The 26,601-nt window shown below is 37.7% G+C and overlaps 2 protein-coding genes across 4 annotated transcripts; one reads left to right on the top strand and one right to left on the bottom strand.

The window, feature by feature from the left end:
• Positions 1-2,720: 2,720 nt before the first annotated feature.
• Positions 2,721-17,648, top strand: cd164 (CD164 molecule, sialomucin). The gene is made up of 6 exons (XM_084090357.1): positions 2,721-2,899; positions 4,742-4,816; positions 13,085-13,171; positions 13,336-13,389; positions 13,887-13,955; positions 14,042-17,648. The coding sequence occupies exons 1-6, from the start codon at positions 2,824-2,826 to the stop codon at positions 14,203-14,205; spliced, it is 525 nt and encodes a 174-aa protein (XP_083946483.1). The 5' UTR covers positions 2,721-2,823; the 3' UTR covers positions 14,206-17,648.
• A 1,730-nt stretch (positions 17,649-19,378) lies between these two features.
• Positions 19,379-26,280, bottom strand: cep57l1 (centrosomal protein 57, like 1). Of its 3 annotated transcripts, none has more exons than XM_084090354.1 (11): positions 26,138-26,280; positions 25,568-25,748; positions 25,306-25,482; positions 25,081-25,202; positions 24,805-24,921; positions 23,965-24,042; positions 23,776-23,865; positions 23,607-23,663; positions 22,727-22,956; positions 22,473-22,617; positions 19,379-19,811 (listed from the first exon to the last, which is right to left on the bottom strand). In XM_084090354.1, exons 1-11 carry the CDS (start codon positions 26,156-26,158, stop codon positions 19,587-19,589), a joined length of 1,443 nt encoding a protein of 480 aa, XP_083946480.1. In that variant the 5' UTR covers positions 26,159-26,280; the 3' UTR covers positions 19,379-19,586. The 3 variants fall into 3 exon arrangements, with proteins under 3 accessions (XP_083946480.1, XP_083946481.1, XP_083946482.1); XM_084090355.1 differs by having other exon boundaries at positions 25,568-25,718; positions 26,138-26,270; XM_084090356.1 differs by lacking the exon at positions 24,805-24,921 and having other exon boundaries at positions 26,138-26,276.
• Positions 26,281-26,601: the final 321 nt, after the last annotated feature.

The raw sequence follows: 26,601 nt of genomic DNA, 5'->3' as shown, positions 1-26,601 counted from the left end.
AATGAAATCATTTAATTTCATTCTCAATTTTGTCACATATTTTGCATACTGTTTTCTGTAATGAAATCGTTAATCTGGTTTTAATTTTCATTTTAATCATTTAATTTATTTATTTAAATTTGGCAGAAAATGCCTTCCATACGAGGACATGTGATTTTAAGCATCGGCATTTTGTTAGGAGGACTGGAAAAGGTTCATGAGGTAAAATCATTTTGTACTGGTTAAAACGTTCGCTCTATGAATTATTAATAAGCTAAACAAAAATATTGCACGCAGGGTTTCGCCAGTTAAGTTTTATTTTTATATCTAGGCCTACTGCATAAATACTGCATGTGTGTGTGTGTGTGTGTGTGGATGGAGCTGGAAATCTCTCTTCGGTTCTTGGGTTTTGGAACAAACCCACTTGAAGCCACTTGAAGCTTGTTTGTGAAATTCCGTGGAGGATTGTGAGCTAATTTAAACAGTGTTTCCGATTAATTTCGCTAATAAAGCAGCGTTCAACGTTTATGAACTTTAGATTTTTTTTAACAGTTGTTTTTATATTGACACTGCAAGACAGCAAGTTGTGCCACGTGATACAATTGGGAAAAGACTGACTAGCTTTTGCAGTCCATACCCTGCTCACATGTTTATCAAGAGTTAAAATGTTTTATTTCATCCCAAAACGTCAACATACAATTTTAACTGCAGTGTTGAGAATCATTTCAGTATGGATAACAAATAGCCTATGATGTTTTAAGTTATTACAGTAAACCTTCTGCGTCATGTTCTTCAGCTGGAAAAAAATATGCACTTGTTGTCAAAGTGATTTTAAATAGCCTAAATGGTGCTCTCACACATGACCACAGTGGAGAGCAGTGGTTTACGCGCGCTGCTAAAGATGAATTTGGTTTTCCAATGAGCTTCCGCAGGGACGCTTGGCACCTCTGGCCTCTAGTGACCGTCACATCCTCTTTCAAGGCCCCTTTTCAAATATTTCTAATTTTTAATTGAATATATGCCACAATAGCAACACCATGAATTCAATCTGAATTATTTCAATCAGTTGTCCTATATAGGTTTTAATGAATAGCAACGATGTCTGAGATGTAGGCCTACATCTAACTTATGGAATTATTGAATAATAGCCTATAAATTAAAACGAATAATTACATTGAAATATAATAACACGTCACTTATTGTGGATTACACGCATACAGCGCTTTTTCTGTATTTAATTCTGAAACATCCCCATCTAGTGTTGAAAAGTGGTAACTGCAGTGCAGTAAATGGTATCACTTGACAAAACTGCCAAAGTCTCGTTACCTTTGCAATCCACGCGGGAGCATGTCTATGTTCCCACAGCCCTAACCCTAACCCTAACATACCTAAACCTACCCCTCACAGGAGGGAGACTTGTCTGGGATGTAATTGGGCTATCCCTGTACCAGCACAAGCACTAAAACCTACCCTTCATAGGGGACAGTTAAATGAGAGAACATAGGACTGTGGGAACATAGGGCTGTGGGGAACATATGGTTGTGGGAACATAGGGCTGTGGGAACATAGGGCCTAATTTTCAAAATGTTCAGTAAAAAAAAAATTCTTAGAAATGTGGGAACATAGGGCTGTGGGAACATAGGGCTGACCCCATCCAGGGGGAGCGCACTAATACTTACATATTTAGCAATTCATGTTTCAAAATAAACATCTTCATATTCTTGTGTTGAAAATGATCTATTTCTTACTCATATCTTGGAAAAAATAAAATCAGTTAAAAAAAATACTATTTGCATCTATATGATGGAAAATATGCATTTCAACACTACAATTTAAATGTTCAAGCTCAAGTTATATCACATGGGGAACTGCCTCATTCTGGTGGTCTGGGTCTCTGTCTCAGCACTAGCCTATCAGGAGAAATCAAGTTAGATGATTTGAAGCTAACAGCCAAACTGAAACTTAACATCATGTAACACACTCAGTCACCTTGGAGGGTGTATGAAGATGCAGTAGCTGTGTGAGCTCAGTATTCTGTTGTTGTATATCCTGTGTTTCCACTAGAAGCTCAGCCCTTACAGTCAGTGCAGTGCTGATGAGGATAAAACATCCTTATTATTACTAATAAATAAAATTCAAGGTTTTGATTTGGGCGCTGGCAACATTTATTGGAAGTGTGATGGAAACACGTGGCAATAAGAGAATGGAGTGGCTATATCAGAAGGAAAAGATGTCTGAAACAGGCGGGGCTTAGCGGCCCAAACGCTAACGTTACATACGATGGGATATAAATTATATTCTTCATATTTTTACTTTTCAGTGTTTATTTTCCCATTCAAATTCAATTAAATGTCCACGGTGTAAATATCGTCTAGATTGCTGTTAAAGCAGCGCTGCGCTGTCACGTGGTACATGTTACTTTTCTCAACGCCTGTTAGGATGAGTCAATCACGGTTGTTTGTTGATTACTATTATTTAACGTATTTGATAGCGACTGTCTGTGCAGGTTTCTATTTCAATGTCGGGTACCAGTTCTAGTAACTAACAGCTTTAAACGATTACACTTTTTAAAACACGAATGGCGCAAATCAAACACAAAAGTTCCTGAGATTGTTTTGCAGCTCAATGGAAATTTAGCGTTGTGAGCCCCCGAGCGCCCCCTGCAGGACAACTGGTGTTTGCCACACGCGTTCAAGCCGCATTTCCCATCCAATGACGACAAGATCCAGTCACGTGATCTTGAAAGCAGGAAGCGCAGCCACATCCACACAGCGCTACAGTGAAACTGCAGACAGCTCGAGCTGAACGCCCGAACAAGGACTAAGAATAGACCAATTAGACACCATGGTTTGGAGACTTTTCTTCGTGACATTGTTACTAGCCCTATTGGGATCAATGACAGGACAGGAATCTGTGACGGGTGAGTAAATTTATCATCTTTAATGTAACAGTGAAAACAGCGTGTCCTGTTGTTACGACGCAAATCAAAACAGTCTCTGTCACGCCATCGGCTACACCTAAACTGTGATTTTAATTAACGTTAGGGGTGGTGGCGATTCCGGTTTTATAACGATAATATTATTAACGGTTGTTTCAACACTTTTGAGGAATAAATATTGGGTAATGATTCAGTTCTTATTGCATCAACTGCCCTCCGTCAGTTGCCAAATGTCGAGGTCATTTCAGATTTCAACAGAACTGATAAAACAATACTAGAAATCAATCAAAAACTATGTTTACATAGACATTTTAAAGTAATTTACTGATTTATAAGAGTCATTCGCGCGGTAATCTGACTACATCGGTCTGCATGTTTTATTACACTGTAAATAACCGATCCGTAAGAGTCATTTATTCAGGAATTAAACTTCTCCGGTCGCTCTGAATGATTTTGACTTAGAATCGACTCGAAATAATCATCTGTTCGAGTATTTGTAATGTATTGGTCGTGATGTATGTCTCGCGCTGTGGATTCAGTAGTGGCGTAGTACAGGAAACTACGGTGTCTATTTCCATACCGGCGGAAGTGTGAACGGTCGACGGCCGTAACCGTTAAGGGAATCTAAAAACAATTATTTTTTTAATTAATTGTTCTAAAGAACAAGTTGTTAAACGCGGTTGATGCACTTTTGCCTCAAAGTAACTCAAATATTTATACTTTTTAAAATATTTCTGTTTTCGATTTTGCCCTGGGCTCTAGCGAACTCAAAATAGTATAGTTTTTTCCATAACTGAAACGATTATTAATCTCTTTTATTCTGTCACACAAAATGATCGCTGTTATGTAACGTAATCAAATACATTATGGTTTTCTATTTTGTTATCTTGTGGCTTTGCTTCCATTTAGCTCTACTGCAATTTGAAGATCTATATTTATCCAGAGAATCACATGTTGGGCTGTAAAATAAACCAGAGAATTCTGTCTTCACCTCTCTCTCTCTCTCTCTCTCTCTCTCTCTCTCTCTCTCTCTCTCTGTTGGGACAAAGACATAGACAGTGTTTCATCAAAATGTCATAACTTAATATTCCGGTGAAGTATGCAGGACTTCTCCATTCATTTCAGTCTGCTTAAACCCGGCCTGCAAGTTTATGTTTATCTGCCTTCACTTTTGATTGCAATGCTCACATCTCAAAAATCAGTCAACAACCAATACACAAAACCAAGTCCCCAACCTAAACCTTTTCTTTTTTTGATTAATCCATTACACGCAGATGTACGTCACAATACAGAAGAAAAGATCTGTCGTTACTTCCATTTCACTGTGACTTTAAGCATGTCACTTGGGTTTTAAACAACCTTTGTTTGGGTTTTGCCAGAGACGTCAGATCATATTCACTTAATCACAAGACTCGTTGGTCCTCTTCCCAGTTTTTCTGTTCAGCTGCTCCTCATCTACACTATTTAAGATTAAATGTGTCAATTCACAAGCAGAGAGTATTCTAGATTGGCATATTGTTAGCATGGTTCTGTTATCTTTCCCCTAGAGACTTGGAAAATGGATTACTGAATGAATTGTAGTTACACAGTTTTCCTTGTTTTCATGGTTAAAGGCCAAGAGTTAACACTGACACATGCAATGGGAGCAAATCTAGCTCAACAATGGAGTAAACCTGTATTAGATGGGCCAGTGTGTTCCTTGATTATGGAACTATTAATCATATTATAATTAATTGCTTGATTTATGATATGATTGTTGTAAATCTAAATGATATGTTGTTTGGCATGCAAGATATGTTATTTATTGGTTTGTTTCTTTTGCAGATGATGCTTGTAGTTCATTGACATCTTGTGATGCATGTGAAAATGTGACTCATTGCCAGTGGATGAACTGCACAGGTCAGTCCCTCCTCCATGTCAAATTCAAAACTCACATGACAACAATTAACTGACCTGAAAACAGCAAAATGCAGACAAGCCATGATTATACCATGATTAAGCAACCTCTTCTTGAATTTTTTTTTTTATATATAATTACATATATGATGTTTCCTATTAAAGATTTCTTCATAAGTGGGATAAATAAGTTTGCTCATATTAATGGAAAGCCTTATTTTTTCCCATTACATGGAGAAAATTCTAAGCATAACCTGTAGTTCCCAGAATATATTAGTAGGTCTGGTCTTAAATGAATCTAAACACAGGCCATGTAACTGTCTAAAGTGTTCCTGATGTGGGGTACAGATAATAAATGAACACCAGTGTTTGTGTGTTTGGCAGTTCATTCAGTGATTAATGCTGGCTTCGGTCAGTGTGAACCTGAAGTAACTGCCCTTTAATCCCTGGAGTCCTTCTCCATGCCGCTTTGCTAATGGATGACGTGAAATGAATCAGAGAGAGTAAATATACTAATGAAACGCACACACTGTTGCTATGGCACTCAAGGCTCTTCAGGGGGGAAAAAAACAGGAGAGAAAGTAAGCAGAAAGATGGCCGTATCATGGATGAAAGGAGTGGAAAATTAAAATTGCAACAGAAATGATTGAGTAATTAATTATTTCATATATTGTTTCAAATAAAATTAAAAGAGGGCTTTAAAGACATAAATGATCTTGAACTTCTCCCCATTTTTGTTGTATAAATTTGCACAGATTTGAGTTTGCTTTAACATACAGGGCTTGATACTTGCTTTTTCCCCACAAGGAGCACATGTGCTCATAAGTTGAAAAATTTAGGAGCGCAAATTTTTCAAATGTGTTTTTGCTTAATAATGTGAAATATAAAGAGACATTATAAGGAGAACACAAAGTACTTTAAATATTATTGCTTCAAACTATTTTTACTAATTGAGCAATTATTAAAATGAGCAATAGCTTGAAACAGTAGTTATTATTCTTTGTTTACGTTAATTAATAAAAATACAACTTCATTGTTAGTTCATGTTAGCCATTGGTATTTGAACTCATCTAATTTGTGTTTGACTAAATAGACTTTACATGTCTTCAACTCAATTTTCATCGTAAACAACTTAAATACTTTGTGTAACAGAAACATAATTCAACCGAGTAAACGCCAATACAATTAGAAACAACATGCTGCATGTTCTTTAGTACAACATGCATTAGCTCTATTTCACTATTTACATTTCTGCCGTTCCATCAGCTTTCAGAAAGTGAAGGTCATTTTCATTCAGCGCATCCATGCTTTTCATCAGTGTTATTTGTTCAATTAAATAATCGCCTTTTAAAGTTTAATAATCATACTAGGCTGTATCGTTGTTTTTCCATAACCAAATTGAAAACATCTAAAAGTGACAAGACGTTTGTTATACCATTTAAGATATTTAAGAAGTTTTATTCACACTCATGCATGCTCCTAAATACATTTTACAGTTCGCACACAGTTTTAGTCGCAAATGCGAGTGAAACGTTCGCACTGTCGAGCCCTGACATAGTAAAAGATCCTTGGCTATTCTAAGATTTGTGGTAAATAGGCAGAGACCGTGATTGATAGCTTTTTATTGTTTGCTATTATACATGATGCATAGTATTCTGTTAAAAATTGCAGTACAGAGCCAGAGGTTTGTATTACAGTAATGACAATTCATGCAAAAATCTGTGGGGAAAGAACCTTTTTTTCCACTTTTTAAAATCGGTCATTTGTCACATGTCTTTTAATTTGCATATTAAACAATTACTCACTAATTTGAAATTAAAGCTGGGTTTTTACTTTAGAAACAGTTCTTGCTTCACACAAAAAGGCAAGAAAAAGCTGGTTGAATTGCCGGTTTTAGACTATGGAGATGTGTATAACACACACTCCACAAAGACTCTGTTGAAATCTTTGGATTCTGTGTACCATTCAGCATTGAGAATTATAATGCATGCAAAGTACTCTGTCCATCACTGTGTATTATATGAAATGGTTGGTTGGCCCTTACTTAACACAAGAAGGCTCTATCATTGGTTGACCTTTGTGTACAAATCAATAACTGGACACACTCCTTCATATTTAACTACACTCTTAGCACCTAATAGATCAGAGGTTTTTATTTCACATACTGAATTCAAGTCCTACTTGATACTTGATAAATCAAATTTACAACATGTTTGCGATTGCTTTAAAATGTAATTTTCTGTTTTTATTTTTAATATTCCTGTGCATTCCTGTCTGTTTGTTACTTGTTGTCTGTTAAAGTGTATCCTCTATGTGCTGCCGCCTTAGCCAGGGCTCACTTGTAAAAGAGATTGTAATCTCAATGTGTTTTTTTTTCCCCCTGGTAAAGTAAAGGTAATTGTACTATAGGTTAATAGTTAAACAGAATTTATATTACACTGCCTGCAACAGCATAGTTATAAACCACTTCCTTTAAGGTTCACTTTCACAGGCTTTGTTCTCGATCTTTAATTAAAAGTCAGCTGTCATTCTCCACAATCTGTGAGACTGTAATGTGGCTCAAAGTATGAGACTATGCTTGACCGCAAAGAGAAGTGGTCTGACGGGCCCGAGCAGGTGTAGTGTCTCTAACTGCACCTCCCCCAGAACAAAGACGGTAGCATTAGCACTGTGGTATCGGCTCCCTAGAGACGATGCTATCGGTTTACACTCATTCAGTCAAACAACACACTGGAAAAATATCTGGGTCTTTCCTACTGTAGCGCAAACTAGTGTGTACTGGTTCTTTTCGTTTTGAGGGCGTTTCCACAAAGCCATGGTTTCTAGAGGCCTGTTTGAAACAATGTTCAGGCTAAAATCTATGTGTTGCGACATGAGCTGTAAATATACTCGTTTGAATTATTGACGTATGACTCTGTGTGGGTGTAGAAGGAAGGTGAGACGAACTGGAAGGCAGTGTTTGCACAACAAATATTGAAACGTTTCACTGTTAAATATTAATACCTGTTTTGCTGATGTGATCTGACATAATCAGAACTTGATAGCATGCTCTATATATAAACTCACACACTTAGACTACATGTAGTGTTTAATTCACTTATCTTACAGATTGTTGAAACAGTCTTATATAATAATAATATTAATAATTTTGTTGTTTTATAATTATTGATATTTATAGCTGCATAATACCAGTACATATCATATGTTCTTATTGTTGTAGTCTAAGGATGTAGTTATTATTATGGTGTCAAAGCACAAATAAAACAATTATTGAAAATCATTTAATGGGATAGTTCAAAACCTTGCTCTAAACCTGTATAAAGTTCTGGTTTCACTTTATTTTGATGGTCCCTTTAACACATTCTGTTGTCTAGAAGTAACATTGCACCTACATGTCTACTAACTCTCATTAGAGTATTAGTAGAGTATTAGTAGACTGGTAGGGTTATGGTTAGAATAAGTTGACATGTAGTTGTAAAGTTACTTATAGTCAGTAGAGTGTCTGTTGGAGGACCGTCACAATAAAGAGTTATCAGATATTAATCAGACAGTACACTAATACTCTAATGAGAGTTGGTTGACATGTAGTTGCAAAGTTACTTATAGTCAACAGAATGTTCTAAAGGGACCATCAAAATAAAGTGTTACCAAAGTTCTTTGTTCTTCTGAACACAAAAGATGATATCTTGAAGAATGTTGGTAACCAGACAGTTGCTGGCCCCCATTGACTTCCATAGTATGATTAAAAAAAAATCTATGGAAGTCAAGGTCAAGTTTCAAGTTTGTATTCATTTATATAGCACATTTAAAAAACGCAAACAAGGCTGACCAAAGTGCTGAACAATACACAAGATAAAGAACAAGGACAAACCACACATTCATGACAAAAACTCACAATGAATTAAAAGATACAGAAAAAAAAGGTTTTAAGATAAGATTTAAAAGCAGTTAAAGACTGAGCCGCTTTGATGTAAACCGGAAGGCTGATGGCAATGAGTGAGTAAATGGGTGTACTATCCCTTTAAGTTTACTGCATGTATTTTTCATATCAGTTATTAGACTCTTAACCCTAAAATAACCTGTATCTGTCATAAAAGATAGTTATTTTACTACCGGTAATTAAACTTGTGGAAGTTTTCATGTGATATATCTTTCCAGGAAAGTATGTGGCGCTTCTCATTGGCACATGTGTACTGAGACAGAGGCACAGATGTTCACTCTGTTCTGTTAAGAAGCAGGTTTTGCAGTCTAATCTGTGAAAACCAGTAAAAGCGGGCTGATTGACATCATATTCATTCAACTGATTGCTCCAGAAAGTGCCAGTGCAGTCCTTTTAAAGTAATGAACATGTATGCATTTCCCTTCAATCATTACTTGAGCCGGGAAGCTGAGTTTGGTTTGCTGTCCATGCAAACTGCTGAGGGCTGGGGAGCAGTGTGGAATGTAAGGACATTTTTGCTAGTCAAACACTTATTCAGAAAGCAAGGAATTGAAAACATCTTGATGTGTTGTCATAGTGGAATTTCAACATGAGAGTTGTACCTTTCACAAAAGCATGTGACATTTCTTTCTCTGTGTATGCTGTCTTGAGGCATAAAGAACACAATGTACGCACTTCATACACTGAGCTATAGTTTAACACAACTGTTAAAGCTTTTTCTTAGGGCTCAGTTCTCACCGAGAAGCGCTTCTTTTGACATAAAATACTCAAAAGTCCGTGACGGTCAAGGACACGTACTGAAAGAGAAGGCTGTTATGCTTGACTCCTCAAACTCAATATACAGTCACACAATAGCAAGTTGTAGCAACAACCAAAATCTTTTATACTGGCCTAAACTAAGACTACACAAGATTATTTCCTAACTTGAGAACTTGGTTATTTCATTAATATAATTTAATATAACATACCCATATTGTTCCAAATATAAGACGGTGCTTTTTATTTGGAAATGCATTTGAAAAAATTAGTCGTCTTATATTCAGGGTCTAGACTCTTACATTTCAATAATACACCACAACAATAGGGAGCGTCAAATATGTGTAAAACGTAAGCAGCCCAGAAATACTGTGTGTCTGAGTGTAATGTTAGAAGATGGCGAGCCCAAAACGACAGTCTTAAAGGGGACATATCATGCTAAATCCACTTTTTTAGCCCTTAAATGTATTTGGTTGTATATTTGGAGTGTTTAGAAGTACAGAAAATTTTAAATTATTCTCTTCAGGTGCTTCGTTGATATCTTTATATTCTGTTTTGGTCCTATTTTTAAACCTGCACCGATTTTTCTGTTCTCTATGACGTTTTTTGAACTATTACGTCACAGTATGGCGGAACTGCCAAATAAGGACATTGACTTCCGACCCAACACTTCGAGCAATCCGCCATTTTTATTTCTCACTGCAATTTTGTAGTCCAAGCTAAAGGATGCAGAAGTTACGAGAGGGTAAGTTAAAATGTTCGGTTGTTGGATGTAGTAACCCACACGCTTCATTACACCGTCTAATGTAGATGAACTGCCGCGCTTGTGACAGGGCCATAGACTGTAAAAAATAGGACAGGGCGCATGTTTAACTGAAAGAACGAGCAGAGACCCGGTCGCGCGCGCGCTCACTCTCTCTCTTCGGAGCCAGGCGGAAGTGTAAACAAGACTTCACCGTCTCCAAACTAGACGCTGTCTTGCTCTCTCTCCCTCGCACATATTAATCAAAATAAATCGACACGGTGGTAAAAGGTCGGAAGACCAAAGTTTCATGTGTAAATACAGTAACACACCATTGCGATACATCCATATGAAGACGTTGTTCTGCAGGTTCGTCGTCTTCATTTTTATCTCGCTCCGGCTCCGACTCTGGCTCGAACATGTAAGGCTGGCTGGATAAGTCTTCCGTTGTTGACATTTTGTTAACGTGTGCATAAAACGTTTCTGTGCCGCTAGATAATCGTATCTCTGCTATCAAACTACAAAAATGGCCGAACGGGGTGGAGTTGAACCGAGTGTGGGCGGGGTATGAAGTGTCTCAATTGTATTTAAAGAGACCGCACCAAAACGAGTTGCTCTCAGACGCACATCAGAAAAGGGGCCTGTGGAGCTATAATAATGAGGAGTTCAGACCCAAGCATTGCAGTTCCGCTTTATATAGACTACAAATGTATGATTTATATGTAAAAAGGAACGATTTAAAAGCATGATATGTCTCCTTTAAAAATGCTAATAGTCAAAGAAAAGCTTAACGCTGTCCTAAAAGCCACTCATTTCTGCTACGTACTGACACACTTGCCTGTCAATGTCTTCGAAGTGGCCGCTTTGATGCGGCGTAATGCTAATTCATTACAAGTCTTGCCCAGCGCTTGCCCTCCAACTTTGTAGAGAAACTGCTGTCTTTTCAGTACTATGTGATCAGCGTAAGGAAAAAACATTAATGTCCCCTGGATCAAATAGGTAATGCAGATGTTTTTCTGTCACTCTACATAAAAAAAGGTGAGAAATCAGTCATCAAATGATAACTACGGGTTATTTTTATGGTATGCCATGAAGTGTTTATTTTTAAATGTGATTGTTGGTACATTTTTACTAGTATTTACCATAGTTTCAATACAAAAATTAAAATACAAATAATATGCAATATGAAAATTTATTTTCAAATAAAAGCATTTTCTTTATAGAAGACAATATTTGGTGTTCAGAAAGCCTTGAAAATCTTGAAAAAATAATCAGGGTTATAAGGGGTTGTCTTATATTCGGCGCAATATGGCTTATAATATAATATAAACAAATCCAATGTTTTTATTTATTTATTGTGATTTGAAATGGTTGTACATTTAAGTATTTTATTTCTGAATAATTTTATGAATATTAATGAACATGATTTCGGTGTGACAATGTTTGCATTTTAAGCACACATTATCTGTGAGTGAATGAGTTAGTCAGCGAGTCCATTGTGACGGGGCTTTCTGAACTTAAGTCAATGACAAACATGAGGAAGAAAACAGTGTCGGTAAAGTGGATTTCGAAACAATGTGTAAAAATTGAATGATTGCTATCAGTAGGAATTCGAGTGCTGAGCTGTCTGTCATACAATGCTATTCATGTGTGACGGAGGAGGTAAATGGAAACCAGCTGATTGTGACACAGAAGTTTCTGGAAAATCTTCCTTGATTCCTCCTACTCTCTCTTTATCTCTTTCTTATTTGAGTGTGACATACTGCCAGTTCCTCCTTATTATTTCTGGACCAATAACCTTTTATAAGTCATGGGACTGTTTATGTGACTTTATTCTTTATCTGATGGAATGTTAGGTGTACCGAAAAATCGATGCAATCACTCCAGTTCTTTCTGCATATTTTTTCTCCCACTTTTTTTTTTTTTTAACTGTTATATTCCTAGTGTTGAATTACGCAATGTGGTATGTCTTGCTGCTTTTTATAACAAGTTAACAGAAGTTGAGTGACTTTTTTTTTTTCTCCACCTCCAGGGGCCGGTTTCACAAAGCTATTTTAGACCGGTCTATAGTGTTAGACAAGTCTAAAATTTGCTCATAGACTAGTCTAATGCAAGTTAGACTGTTTCACAAAAATAAAGACTGACTTAATTTAGACCAAAAAAATTAGACACTTACCCCCAGGCTAACTTAGGTCTAAGACTCTGTTACCTTGGCAACCAGCAGTAACAATCAGTTACATTACAAACAGCCAAAAGAAAAGGGAAAATGGCTCATAACTTAAACATTTCTTCTTGTTACTACATTCTCCGCTAAATTTCCCAAGTAAAATGTCCTTGTAACTGTTATACTCCTCCAACAAACACATATTATCCGCTGGGGTAAACTGCACTGAGCGGTTGAATGCGCTTACTCGATCCGCCATGTTTTTTTGTTTTGAAAAGTGTCTTATTTTACCCAGAATGCATTGCAGTGTAGTCCTACTTAAGATAGTCAGAGTCTTAAGTGCTTTGTGCAGCGGTCTGATTTAGATGTCTGTCTGAAGTCTGACTATCTACTATATCTAAGCCATAGTCAAAGTCTATCTTTGTGAAACCGGCCCCAGTGTACAAGGATTATTTGAGTCAACATTACAACACCGCAAATAATAAAACAAAATGCCATTTGTTGAAGAACTTCTGCAATTTTAATTAGTGCAGCTAAAATATTTCAGTCAATCAGTTGATATTTAGATGCCCATATTTGAGTATCAAGTTTCTCTTTCTTGCAGTTAAAATGCACAGTGATGTTATTTGGTCTTGTTTGTTTAGTTTGTTTGTCTCCACTGCATTTCAGAGGATGCCGGTAAACCCGAATCACCTAAGTGCGTTAATGGCAGTGCTTTGAACCCAACTGCCAACTGCACCAATGTGAGCTGCACAAGTAAGTCCTGTCCCACTATCTCAAGCTTGTTTTTATAATAACTAAAATAGTGTAGCATTCATCAACTCCAAAACATAAGCAATTGGCTCATTAGCTATAATATGAATGTTCTGTGTCTTGACCAATTGTATGTTTGGATGATGACTGTTTTCTCTGGACTGCAGATTCAACAGTGAACCCCACCACCCCCACCCCCACCACCATGAACATTACCAATGGTACGACCTTCCACACTCGCATCATTTGCATTCATACGCACCTCACAACACAGAACTACCTAATTCAAAGCCCAATCTCAATTTTATTCAAAGAGCTCATTTAAATACAATATAAATATAGAGCCATAAAATAGAATGACAGATAACAATAGTGAATAGAAAAAGTAAACAATAAAATCAACAAATTTAAAATAATTAATTCATTGATTTAATAAAAATTAAAGCCCACTTACATCACAATGATTCAGGGCCCTTATACACTATGAAAGAAGCTATGATACCTCCTTTACTACATGTTAATGTAGATACAAACACTCAAATAGAGCATTTTATTATGTGTATCCGTCTCACAATGACTTTAAAACGCATTAATAAAGAAAATACACCCACATCAGCTTATAACAAAGAGCAGTCTGAAAAATGTGATGTATTGGCATTTTTATTGTTTACTGATACAATACAAAAATGAATCTGAACAGCACTTTTTTTCTGTTTAGCTACCACGATAATCGCTTCCTCAACAATGACCTCCACTTCAGCTCCGACTTCAAACGGGACGTCCGCTAGTAAGTACATCTCTCTCTGATGTCTGCACCTCTTAGGGAGTGAAACACTCTGTCAGGTTTGACTGAAAATTTGTTTTTTTCCACAGACAGCACAACCACCGTGTCACCTACAACTTCTCCATCTAAGACGTCCACATTTGATGCCGCCAGTTTCATCGGGGGAATTGTGTTAGTCCTTGGTCTTCAAGCGGTCATCTTTTTCCTTTACAAGTTCTGCAAATCCAAGGATCGCAACTACCACACCCTGTAACTCTCTGCCACCTGGAGGCACCACACGGCACCACAAAACCTACACTCCAACCCCGAGAGAGAGAGAGAGCAGTACACACAGATTCTATGATATTTCTTAAACACTCTTGTGATTCCCCCATGTTTAGCCTGATATTTGACATTTGATGCCTGTGATTGGAGCTTTAGAATTCATTTATGTTAGAGCTCTCACAAGCACTCTCACAACACAAATTCACACACGTTTTTTTTTTTTGAGCCGTGGAATTATGGGGTGTGCAAAATGTGTCCTGCTGCGTTCATGAACAACCACAACTTTCAAAATTAACTTTAAATGTTTCAATTATTTCATTTTTGATGACCACAGAGTGATTCGTCTCCTCAATGTCTTGGTGTTTCCCCTGAGAAGGGGCATGAGCCGGATCTTCTCATCATACCTGTGGCAACACTTCCCCCATTTCCAGTGTTAATTTCACTATGGTCAGGTCTCTTCACTAAAACAGTGTTTTCTACAGTTGCCATGACTTACGTTTTTTTATTTTCTACCCAGTCATCTTCACCAAGTGCAAAAATAATATCTGTATATTTCAGGAGTGAATGAATGCCCCCCCTTCCTTCAAATCAAACCTTTTCTACGTTTTCATCACATACTCTTTTGGTTTGTGACTGCCTGTGTTGTGGTGTTTATTTTTAAAACACTTTTTTTGGCCATTGATCTCATTCATACCAACCAAGAGAGCCAAAGTGTTTGCAATAAATTACATTCCCCAGCTTTAACTATCTACAGTTAGAGACATCCGTTCTCAAAACTAGTTAAACCTGGCATCTCACTCCCCTTTTCCCCCCAATTTTGACAGTGGAGTGCTAGGTAATGTCAGAGATGCGTTATATACCCTTAGTTAACATCCCATGACCTCATTGGGGATCATTGTGGTGGACTTACCAGCGTATAGGCCATTTTAAGTTGTAAATTTATGGGGCTTTGAAACAACAGAGGCTCAGCCAATCCAGTTCTACTTAACAGATTAAATGAGTTATTAGAATTATAACATTCTGCCGGACATGAGAACGAAACGAGGCACACTGTGAGGGCAGAGTATCGATGATCCCATTCAGAATGATTAACAGTTGAGTCAAAGTGCCTTTAGGTGGAGGCAGTGGCTTGCTGCCTTAAAAGTAAGCCTTAAAAGTGTGAATGCGTTCTTGGTGGGCCGCCGTCGAGGCCAGGCTCTGTGTTCGTGTGTCTGCCTGTATGTCGGTGTGTTTATGGACACGCATGCGTGCTTGTATCGATGAAGTAGATCTAGTGTCTGCCAGCTGGACTGATCGCTATATTATACAGAGTAGATAATTAAAAGGTTTAATTATGGATTAATGTTATGTTTCCCTAAAGCTTCTCCCAGTTCTCAAGGGTCATTTCTTGCTTGCACAGTCAGATTCTAGTTCTCCCATTCAAAAGTAGATTGATATGTGTACATAATCTGAACTCTTTGACCTTAAAATGAAATCAATATAATTTTATATAAGGCACTGAAATGTCTTAATCTGAGGTTGTATACAGAGCCTGATGTTTTTTTAGGAGCATTTGTGTTAAAAACCCTTAAAGAGAACTGAATTGTGCCCTAGAAAAGTGCATTCAGGATATGTTTAGTTTTGCTACATTCATCTGCAGATTTTGATGAACTCATGATTTAATGCTTGGGTTTGATTTCTGGAATATAAAAGTTGAGCTTGAGTAGATTTGTTTTAAATGCAGAATTGACTATGCCTAAGTCCTGCCGCCTTCCGCATATTTCGTTTAGTACTCTGTTCTTAAATGCATTTGTCTGGCTATTGCGCTGGTACGTGTATAGGCCTAGGGCCTGTTTTTTTTATTGCATTATTCTAAAATTTGAAATGTAATAATCTCGATTAGCTTGCTGCTAATAACTTCCTCTACGAGTCGTAATGTGGTTGGTTTAGGAAGTGATTCATGTTATTTGGGTTGCAAATATTGTAATGGCAGAAATGAATAGATTTGTTTGGTGCGTGCTTTAGTTTCATCTGCTTCCCTGACATCCCAACGTCGAAATGTTCGATTGCCAGCATTGTGTTTACTGCATGTTTCTCAAAAGATGACTGTTAAGGCCTCACTCTTTATTGAACCACTCTAATTGCTTGTGCGTTGTCATACTGTATCACGGTGCTTAAATGCCAAAGGTGTCTATTTTAGCATGAGTCACTGAAAAGCTGCTATAATGCTTCACAAGCTTCATCTTGCCTGTAGTGTAGTCAGATAAAATCCTACTGTTTGCCATTTCACTTCAGCTTTGCCAAATTAAAAACACTGGTTACATAAATACATAATTACTCAACTCATCACAGTATTGTGTGTGTGTGTATAGCATCAGGCTACATCCAAAGATCCCACTTAATTGCAAATGGATTTTAGCTGCGCATGCAAAGGGCTGTAAAGGGCATATTACATGTATGGATTTAAAGGGAGATAGTACACACAAAAAATGACAATTGTCACATATATATAAAACTTATGTCTTATATGTCACTATATATATATATATACACAATTGAGTAAAATATTTATTTTTGTACCTTCACGTCATTTCAAACCTGCATGTATTTCTTTCTTTAGTAGAAAAGGTCATTGTATGGACAAAACACTTCAGAATATAATTTGTTCACTGAAGAATACAGTCGTACAGGTTTGGAATGACGTGAGTGTGAGAAAATTATGATTATTTAACATTTTTGGGTGAACTGTCCATTTTAGATCCATATTCAGAGCTCTGTGAAGGATGCTAATGTTTATAGATAAATGACTCAAATCCTTTCGCACACTCAGAGAATTCATCCTAACTTTAATTAGTCTGTGGCCTTGTTTTCTTATGCCATTATGTTTGTGTGCATGCATCAGATTTCGATAGGAACAGCCATAACAATGCCATATTTTACCATCGCTCCCTGAGCTAGTGTTGCATTCCTTTCTGCACCTTTTGAGGAAAAAGTGCCTTAATTATTTAAGATTAAATGAAGATTACTATTGTCATGAAGACTTCTACTCAGAGACTTTGAGCGTTTTAGAGTGAAGGTTAAGATTATTGAAGTTGTGAGTAGTTAATGAGAGAAACGTGGAGTATTGCATCTTGCCTGAGCCAACATTTAGTTATCTGATTACAAAGAGTTAATAATGTCTTTTTTTTAATAACTGTAATTACTTTGGCCTATTGTTCAGTAGTGCATTTGCTTTTCATAAATCACTGCACACGCCACACATAACACTCTTGTTGATTACTTTTTTGTCTGTTTCCAGAAAGTCTGCCTTAATTGTTTTATGCTCTTATGTTGGTTTTATTTCTCTGGAACTCGGATATCTATCTTTTGTTCTTGTGTTTTCCCTCGTTTCAGATCTGCATTCGCATTTAGGTTGAAATGTGATAAATTAATTAAAGTTTGAGTAATGTAAAACAGTTGTGGGTGTTTTTATGTTGCCTTTTTATTTAAGAAACACTTTTACAGTGGCATATGTTTACAGATTGCCACTATGAAGATCCGCTCTCATCTCAAGTGTAAAATAAATCAAATTAAAAAAGAAAATTGTAGCTCCCAATGCACCATTAAATCTTGCAACTGTGACTGTTTATTTTTTTTATAATGGTCACTTTGTCTCCCATCTGTAACTGTGCATCTTACAACATGACTTTATTTCTTATTTCAAACTTTATTTATTTTCCATTTTGCAAATGGACTTCATAAATCAGTTAGCTAAATATAAGGATCGTCTTTTCGGTGTAAAGGTGTTTTCAGGATTTCACTTTAAAAGCTGCTAGAGAGAAATAATTATCAATATCTTAGACACAAACCATAAAACTGAACAAGATATTTGATATCAAGATATCATTGTTAAATATGAGCAAGCAAAAATGTGATTAAAGGTTTATGTATAATAACAGATCACCTTTCTAGAACCCAAGGTCACTTGCAGAGCATAATAAACAAATGGGTATACAGCTTAAAGAGCAATTACAGAACATTATTGACAAAGATAGAAATGGACAAAGCAAATGCAGTGTGTCAAGAATCTGAATCAATCTGAATATTTCAGACCCGCTGCCCACGGAGGATCATCTAAATTCAGGGAATAACAATCACACCAGCAACAGAGGACCTTAGAGAACAGTCAAGGGAACATGCTCTGATATTATCTAGAATAAAGAGCCTTAAGATAATTAAGTTTACAACAAAAATCTAGTCAGTGTCTTATCCCAGGACTGTGTTTAATCTATTTCAATGTAACTGTGTCCTAGAAAACAGTCCTTAAAACACCCTCTGTAATGTTTAACTAACAGGATATGCGCTCACCCTGAGGGTTAGCTCCATTCCTGCTTAGTCTGCATTAAATCCTCAAATTTCTTCTCTGGACAGGATGTGCACATATTGCGATTCAATGTTTTCCTCATTCACACACACACACACACTATTGAAAACATGATCATAAGGGTGCACGATGCACAGTACCAGTCAAAATGTCACAAAAAACATGCAGATGATAACATCTTGCCAGAATCAAGGATTGTGATCACCAAGAATCAATAATATTGCAGTCTGTGTGTGTTCGCCAGTGTTTCCTGTATTCAAATGAGTTTATGCAATACTGATTTAATCTGTAGCCTACTGTGCAACAGAGCGTAATCCAATAAAACCGTCTGAACAAAACAGAATCCATCTTTTCTGCCTGGTTACATCTAGAATGCTTTTGTTCCCCTTTTTACATATTTTTGTCATCTGCTCTATTTTATTTTTTTTTCACATCTGGTCTTTCAAGGTGAACAGCGTGGTTGTAATAAGATACGTCGGAGAATGGGATCATTTTGTTGTGGAAACAGTGGAGGAAACAATGTGTCAGCTGACTGTAAATCTCATAAGAAAGAGCTGATGCTGCAAGGATGCTCGTTTTTCCCTTGTGACCTACCTTTCCTGGTGTTATTTTCTCTTACTTTGGGTGAAATAAATAAAATAAAGCCTCAACATTTCAACTCATTGTGTAAAATAAGTGTTAATTTAAATCTATTTTCTCTTATTTCTGGGTGAAACAGCATACCGAACCAGAAAATGTAGGGTGGGATTTAATTTTATCCATAGGAAATGAATTGAGATCAGCTTGCTAATAAACTGCTGATTAAAAAGCCAAGTTGGTCTGCACTTTAAAACATACGTAGATATTTTATTTACAACTTGTTCAAACAAAACAGAAATAAAAATCAATTAAGCTCATTAAAGTCATTGAAAGCCTTCCTGGATGCAGATGAATCGGTGTTTTGTGATGATCTGAGGTCATCATTCCAGTGTCCTCTTGAACTGCGATGACTCTTCTATGCTCTGGATGTGTGTTTCAGGATAATATAACTATGTCTCCCATGTGATGTCCTGTCTGCGGAGGCTAGAACACAGTTTCTGTGTCTCTCTGAGGAGCTTCAGGGACTCATGACTGCTCCTGCTCTGCTTCTGTCCCGTGCTGGGTGAGGCTTTGACAGGAGATGGTGGCAATGGTTTGCCCTCTACACTGGCGCTCCGATGTGGCTTCTTCTGCTTCTGCTTGGGGCTGCAGGATGGCTGGGAGAGTTTCTGAACCTACAGGAGCAAGAACATACATTTAGACACAGAGCAGCTTGATATGTATCGGTTATTTGCTATAACAGTGGTTCCCAATCCTGGTCCTGGAGTACATTGGTGTCGCCAATACCCGTGAAATATTTAGCATGCTAAATATCTGGACCCGTCTGTGGCTCAGAGGGTGCATCTCGATCAGCTCCTTAGTTCAGTAGTCAGGGCACTGATCAGAGAGTCGGCCACTTTAAGGGCAGTCTCAAGCGCAGAATCCTTCCAGTGCACTGAAACGTTTGCACCCTAAAAAGTCCCACAATGCACCATGAAAACCAGGGGGCATCGATGCTCACGGTGTTCCCTTAAAGGGATACTCCACTTTTTTTGGAAATAGGCTCATTTTACAACTCCCCCAGAGTTAAACAGTTGAGTTTTACCGTTTTCGAATCCATTCAGCCGATCTCCGGGTCTGGCGGTACCACTTTTAGCATAGCTTAGCATAGATCATTGAATCGGACAGGACCATTAGCATCTCTCTCAAAAAAATGACCAAAGAGTTTCGATATTTTTCCTATTTAAAACTTGGCTCTTCTGTAGTTACATCGTGTACTAAGACCGACGGAAAATATAAAGTTGCGATTTTCTAGGCTGATATGGCTAGGAACTATACTCTCATTCCTGCATAATAATCAAGAAACTTTGCTGCCGTACCATGAGTCCAGCAGGCGTAATGATATGACGCAGCGCCTGAAAATAGGTCTAATAGGTTAGACAAACTTAGTCCCGGTCACGTTGGAAGTTACCGAGCTGGGGACTATTTTCAGGCGCTGCGTCATATCATTACGCCTGCTGGACTCATGGTACGGCAGCAAAGTTTAAAAAATTATTTTAATCTATTTCAGCAAAAACATGCATCGCTAGACAGGTTATGAACATAATCTAGCTAACATTTAGCTTTTATTTACAGATGAAATGTTGCACGTATATTTAACAAGCAAAGTATTTATCATAATGTACTTTAAATAACTTTACAAGTAATTTTAGAAAGATATCAGCTCTGCTGATCTGCTGGTCATAAATACCAGAAGTGATGATGTACAATGATGGCGTTTTCATGTCACCAGAAATAGAGTCATCAGTGTCCCAATGTGTAGTGAACCTTTACCAGTGCACAAATTCGTGAACATGATATACTGATTCATGAGCTTGGGAGCTAGGTAGAGCTGATTGAGACACACCCAAAATCATGCAGTGTGAAATGTGTTTTCACTGGAAATTACATCAGTGACAACCTACAGCTAATGAGATACAGGGATACAGGGCAAGTTCAGGTGGAGGAGTCATAGACAAGTTCAGGTGGAGGAGTCATAGACAAGTTCAGGGGGAGGAGTCATAGACAAGTTCAGGGGGAGGAGTCATAGACCTGCAACAACATCAGTCATACGCAACCATTCTGACCTTCATATTCTTCTTTTTATGATGTTTTATAAACGAAGCTCGGGAGGAGCACTTTCAAATAATCAGTCCAATCAACTTGTCATCAAACAATTACTGTCTACCCTATCAGCATGAGAGGAAGCTTATATATTCGCTCTGTCAACTCACCTAACATTCCTTGACAGTTTTCAGCATCCCTCCACCATCCCGACTCCTCACTCCTGTGGCTCATTCTTTCACAGCCTGGAATGCGGGGGGAGTACTCTGGGTTCGGGAGTACTCTGGGTTCGGGAGTACTCTGGGTTCGGGAGTACTCTGGGTTCGGGAGTACTCTGGGTTCGGGAGTACTCTGGGTTCGGGAGTACTCTGGGTTCGGGAGTACTCTGGGTTCGGGAGTACTCTGGGTTCGGGAGTACTCTGGGTTCGGGAGTACTCTGGGTTCGGGAGTACTCTGGGTTCGGGAGTACTCTGGGTTCGGGAGTACTCTGGGTTCGGGAGTACTCTGGGTTCGGGAGTACTCTGGGTTCGGGAGTACTCTGGGTTCGGGAGTACTCTGGGTTCGGGAGTACTCTGGGTTCGGGAGTACTCTGGGTTCGGGAGTACTCTGGGTTCGGGAGTACTCTGGGTTCGGGAGTACTCTGGGTTCGGGAGTACTCTGGGTTCGGGAGTACTCTGGGTTCGGGAGTACTCTGGGTTCGGGAGTACTCTGGGTTCGGGAGTACTCTGGGTTCGGGAGTACTCTGGGTTCGGGAGTACTCTGGGTTCGGGAGTACTCTGGGTTCGGGAGTACTCCCTCTCCTCGGACAGCACGCCAAATACGCTTTTATTCTATCTGACTTATTTGTAAGTGTGAACTTGTGAAATCTTTATCGCTGCAAATCAGCGCACAGGAAACTTGGATAACAAGCTTCCTGCATGCATCAAGAAGAAATCCAGTCTCACGTGTGATTTTACGTTATTTCCTGTATCACATCGTGTGTGTGTTTGGCTATGAAACGTAGTGTGTAGACCAGACAGAGTTGTCTGCGATTCTTCCTATTCAAACAGCAACTAAATGGTAAGCCAGACTGTCATGTAGCGTGAGAAGAACAGCGATGCGACGACTTAGAAAATTGTGGTGTGTTCCCGGCATAAAATGTGCAGTGTTACTCCAGGATGAGGGTTGGGAATGTTTTTATTTAAATACTATTAAATGTGTTAAATGTGTAATTTGTAACTATAATTAGTAAAAAAAACAATGTACAGACTCACTGTTTGCTGATGTTTGCGCAGTTTGGTGATTTGAGCGGCTTTCTCCTCCATTCTCTTGACCAGACAGTCCAACTCTCGTTCCAGATCGTCACGAAGCTCTCGTTTAATGGTCTCGTCTATCTGTTTGACCAGTTCCTGGTGTTCACTGTCTCACACACACACACAAACAGTATTTAAATCCTGTCTAATTATCCCCGCCAACACATTTCAACAGCTAATCTTGATCTGTTCATGGTTAGGATGGTGTTACTCACAAGCTCATCTGTCCCAGTTCATCCTGAAGGGCGAGCAGAAGTTCAGACAGGCTGCCCATCGTGGAAGCTGCCTTGCTGGGGGAGGACGGAGGCCTGCGATGGACCCGCTGGTTCTCAGAACCTGACTTATGCAGAGCGCTAACTCTCTCACACAGCCGCGGGTTTCTGTGCTTCATCATGTGCAGTACACTCTGAACATTGGCATTGACTGAGTGGCTGGGACTGGTCGACTGAGAGAGAGAGAGAGAGAGAGAGAGAGAGAAATTTACATTAACATGCTGATATATATATATAATGTTTTTGAAAGAAGTCTTATGGCAAAATACCAAAAGCTAAAAAAAATTGACAAAAACAGTAAAAGCTGTAATAGCTTTTGTGTAAAAAATAACTTTCTATTTTAATATAATTGAATTGTGATGTGATGCAAAGCTGCATTTTCAGCATCATTACTTCAGTCATCAGTGTCACATGATCCTTCAGAAATCATTCTAATGTTGATTTGCGGCTCAAGAAACATTTCTTATTATTATCATCAATGTTGAGAACAGTGCTGCTTAACATTTTTGAGTGAATCGTGATCAATTATTTTCAGTATTCCTTAATGAAGAAGTATAAAAATCTTTTGTAACATATAGATGACTTTACTGTCACTTTTGATTCACTGAAAGCATCCTTGATGGAAATGGCTTATTTATTTTAAAGAATAAAAAATAAAAACACCTTACTGACCCCAAACCTTTGAACAGTCATGTATTTCTTTATCTTAATATAATGTATATACATATTCATCAGTAATTTTAGACATTTGGACCACTGTATATGATTAAAACTGTAAATCATAACCAATAAATATATTGTGTCAGGATGAGGTCATACTCACTGTTCCAGCCACAAATGGGAGGTGTTTAGCTTTCGGAGCGTGGGCAGTTTCCACCTTCTGCCATATGAAAGGAAAAACACCACCATTAACACCACCCACTAAAGACTCCATGTTCTGTAAATACACTGCCACCTAGTGCTCACAATACATTACTGCAGAGCATTATTACCTTGCAAGAGGCCTTGCCTTTCTTTTTCTTGCCTTTAGGTTGAGTCGCAGCAGAAAGGGAGAGGAGATTGTTTTCAAGCTCTCGCTGCAACTGGTGAAAGTCAAGGAGACGACAAAAATGCTTTTTTAATGAAAGATGTTTTTCTAAGGGAAAAGTTAACATGATTCATAAGTCTTTTTTTTGTTTTACCTCCTCTGCTTTCTCCTGCACAAGTTTGCGTTCATGTTCCTCCTCTAAAAGTTTCTGTTCTAAGAGCTCAATCTTTCTCTGCAAATGAAAGACATCACAGTTTAAAAAAATAAAACGGTGTCCTATATACAGTACCTGTCAAAAGTTTAGAAACATTACAATTTTACAATACAATACAAAGTTTTCTATTTGAATACATTTTAAAATGTAATTTATTCCTGTGATGGCAAAGCTGAATTTTCAGCATCCATTACTCCAGTCTTCAGTGTCACATGATCCTTCAGAAATCGTTCTAATATGCTTTTTTCAGGATTCTTTGATAAAAAGAAAGTTCAGTGAACAGCATTTATTTGCATTTATTAAATAGAAACCTTTTGTAACATTACAAATGTCTTCCCTGTCACTTTTGATAAAAAATGTTTTAATCTTATCACAAATGTTTGAATGGTATCATTGGTTTCACAAATGTGTTAAGCAGCAAAAAAACAAATTCAACATTGTTAAATGTTGCAGTAAATCAGCATATTAGAATGATTTCTGAAGGATTGTGTGACACTGAAGACTGGAGTAATGATTCAGCTTTACAACACATAAATGACATCTTAAAAAAATATTCAAATAGAAAACTTATTTTAATTTGTAATAATATTTCACAAAATTACTGTTTTTACTGTAATTTTAATTTTTCATTTTTAATGAAATAAATGTAGCCCTGGTGAGCATAAGATACTTCTTTCAAAAACATAAATTTTAATGTTTCCAAAATTCTATATCATGTATTTTTTAATCATTATTTTATGAATATAATATAATACATATAGCCTAGGTATATGTGTGTACCTCAGCCACAGACTGTGTACTGGTGAGTTTGAGATACTCATTTTCCAGTCTTTCCAATTTATCGAGTTGCACCTGCATCTGTGGGTCTGTATGTTTGCTCTCTTTATAAAGAGATTCCTAAATACCAATTAGAGTTAAGGGGGGAAAAAAAGAGAGAAGGATAAAGAGGGGCTTTGAAAGTTTCCACGCAAAATGTATTTTCCAGATGAGAATTAACAGCATATTTAAGCTCTTGGCCTATGGTACAAGCACTTTTGCTTTTGTCAGCCTGCTCACCTGTCTGTCTGTGTGAGTGATTCTGTCTTTCTCTGCACACTCCACCATTTTCCTCATATAATCGAGCTGTTTTTCCAGCAGAGAGCAACGCTTTTCTGCAGAATGAAGCTTAGAAACCAGCCCTGAAAAGAAACGTAACAGAGACTACTTAGTGCATACTTTGTATTTGACTTTCCAAGAACTTTGGGAATAGATCAATAACTGCTATTCAACACTTTCGGTTACCATTCCTCTGTGTGGGGTGATTCTCTCGTGTGCTGTTCTCCGGTTCTCTCTGCGCAGAAGCATCTGCCTGGTGTCGAGTAGCATGAGAGAATTGTTGGATGTTCCTCTCTGCTTGAACTCTCTCCAGCTCCAAGCGTCGCATCTTCTCCTGCAGTGTTTTCAGGGCTGATATCACTGCTGCTCAAATGCAGGAAAAGTTGTTTGGAAACTTTTACATTTGGTCTTAAATATTTGGATATAGCATCTTAGACTCAATGTATACCTCTACTTCCGGCATCAGGTACTCTTTGATAAAGCTGTGGACTGATGTCCTGTACACCTGAGCTCTTTCTGTCCAGCTGATCTGTGATTGTGTTCATGTACAGTCGCCTTGACAGCGTCTCTGGAGGCTGGTAAAAACTCCCAACATAACTCTGTTTAGACGGGGAGTCTAGATTAAAACTCTGAAATTCGTAAAATAATTAGCAGATTAGCAAAAACCAAACGAAAAATAACAATGCAGCTATAAATACTGAGTCAACATCTTAAAAAAAGGCTGTTAAAAAAATATAATAATAAAAACCTGAGAACCACTGCTTAAAATAGCCAAAATCATTGACAAAAAATTATGTTAGCCATACTGTTGTATAGTACAGTCAAATGAGATATATATCTTGAATAAATAGTTGAAAGGCTGTGTCTGCATAAACGCGTAACGAACCCAAAACTGCGGCTGGAGGCGAGTCAGGCGACTCAATAAGCTAATGAGGCTAACGACTATGTAACGTCAACGTAAACATCGATAAGAATAAACACAGCCTTAATAAGACAATTTAGCATAAAGTATATATACCTTATCTCCTAAGTGATCCATTATGAATCAGTTTCTTCGTTACACAAAATAATAAATGATGTATTCAGAATCATCTAGGTACATATGAATTAGCTGTGAGTGTCATGTTAACAACAGCTGTAGCGACAGCGCCGCCCAGTTTCAAATCTCCCTCTTCTTTTACCGCCTTCAGTGGTTCCGCATGCAAACAATGACCCATTGACTGTAAAAAAGACACAGCTTCTAAATTCGAGACAAATACTGTTGTCAAAAAAGATTATTGTGTCTGCCTTTTGTGGTTTTGTAGTGATTTTGTTAATATTGTTCAGTTGATGCATGTTTTGTTTTTATACTTGTCTGATTTAATTTTTTTTAAACTTGTTAAAAAAGAAAATAACACATACATTCAGATAGATAGATAGATAGATAGATAAAAACAGTTTGAAGATAGATAGATAGATAGATAGATAGATAGATAGATAGAT

This window comes from Abramis brama (genome assembly GCF_963993115.1).
Source record: "Abramis brama genome assembly, chromosome: 18".
In the NCBI taxonomy this organism is placed as follows: Eukaryota; Metazoa; Chordata; class Actinopteri; order Cypriniformes; family Leuciscidae; genus Abramis; species Abramis brama.
The sequence above is the reverse complement of the archived record's forward strand: the minus strand, read 5'-3'. Positions and strand labels throughout refer to the sequence as shown.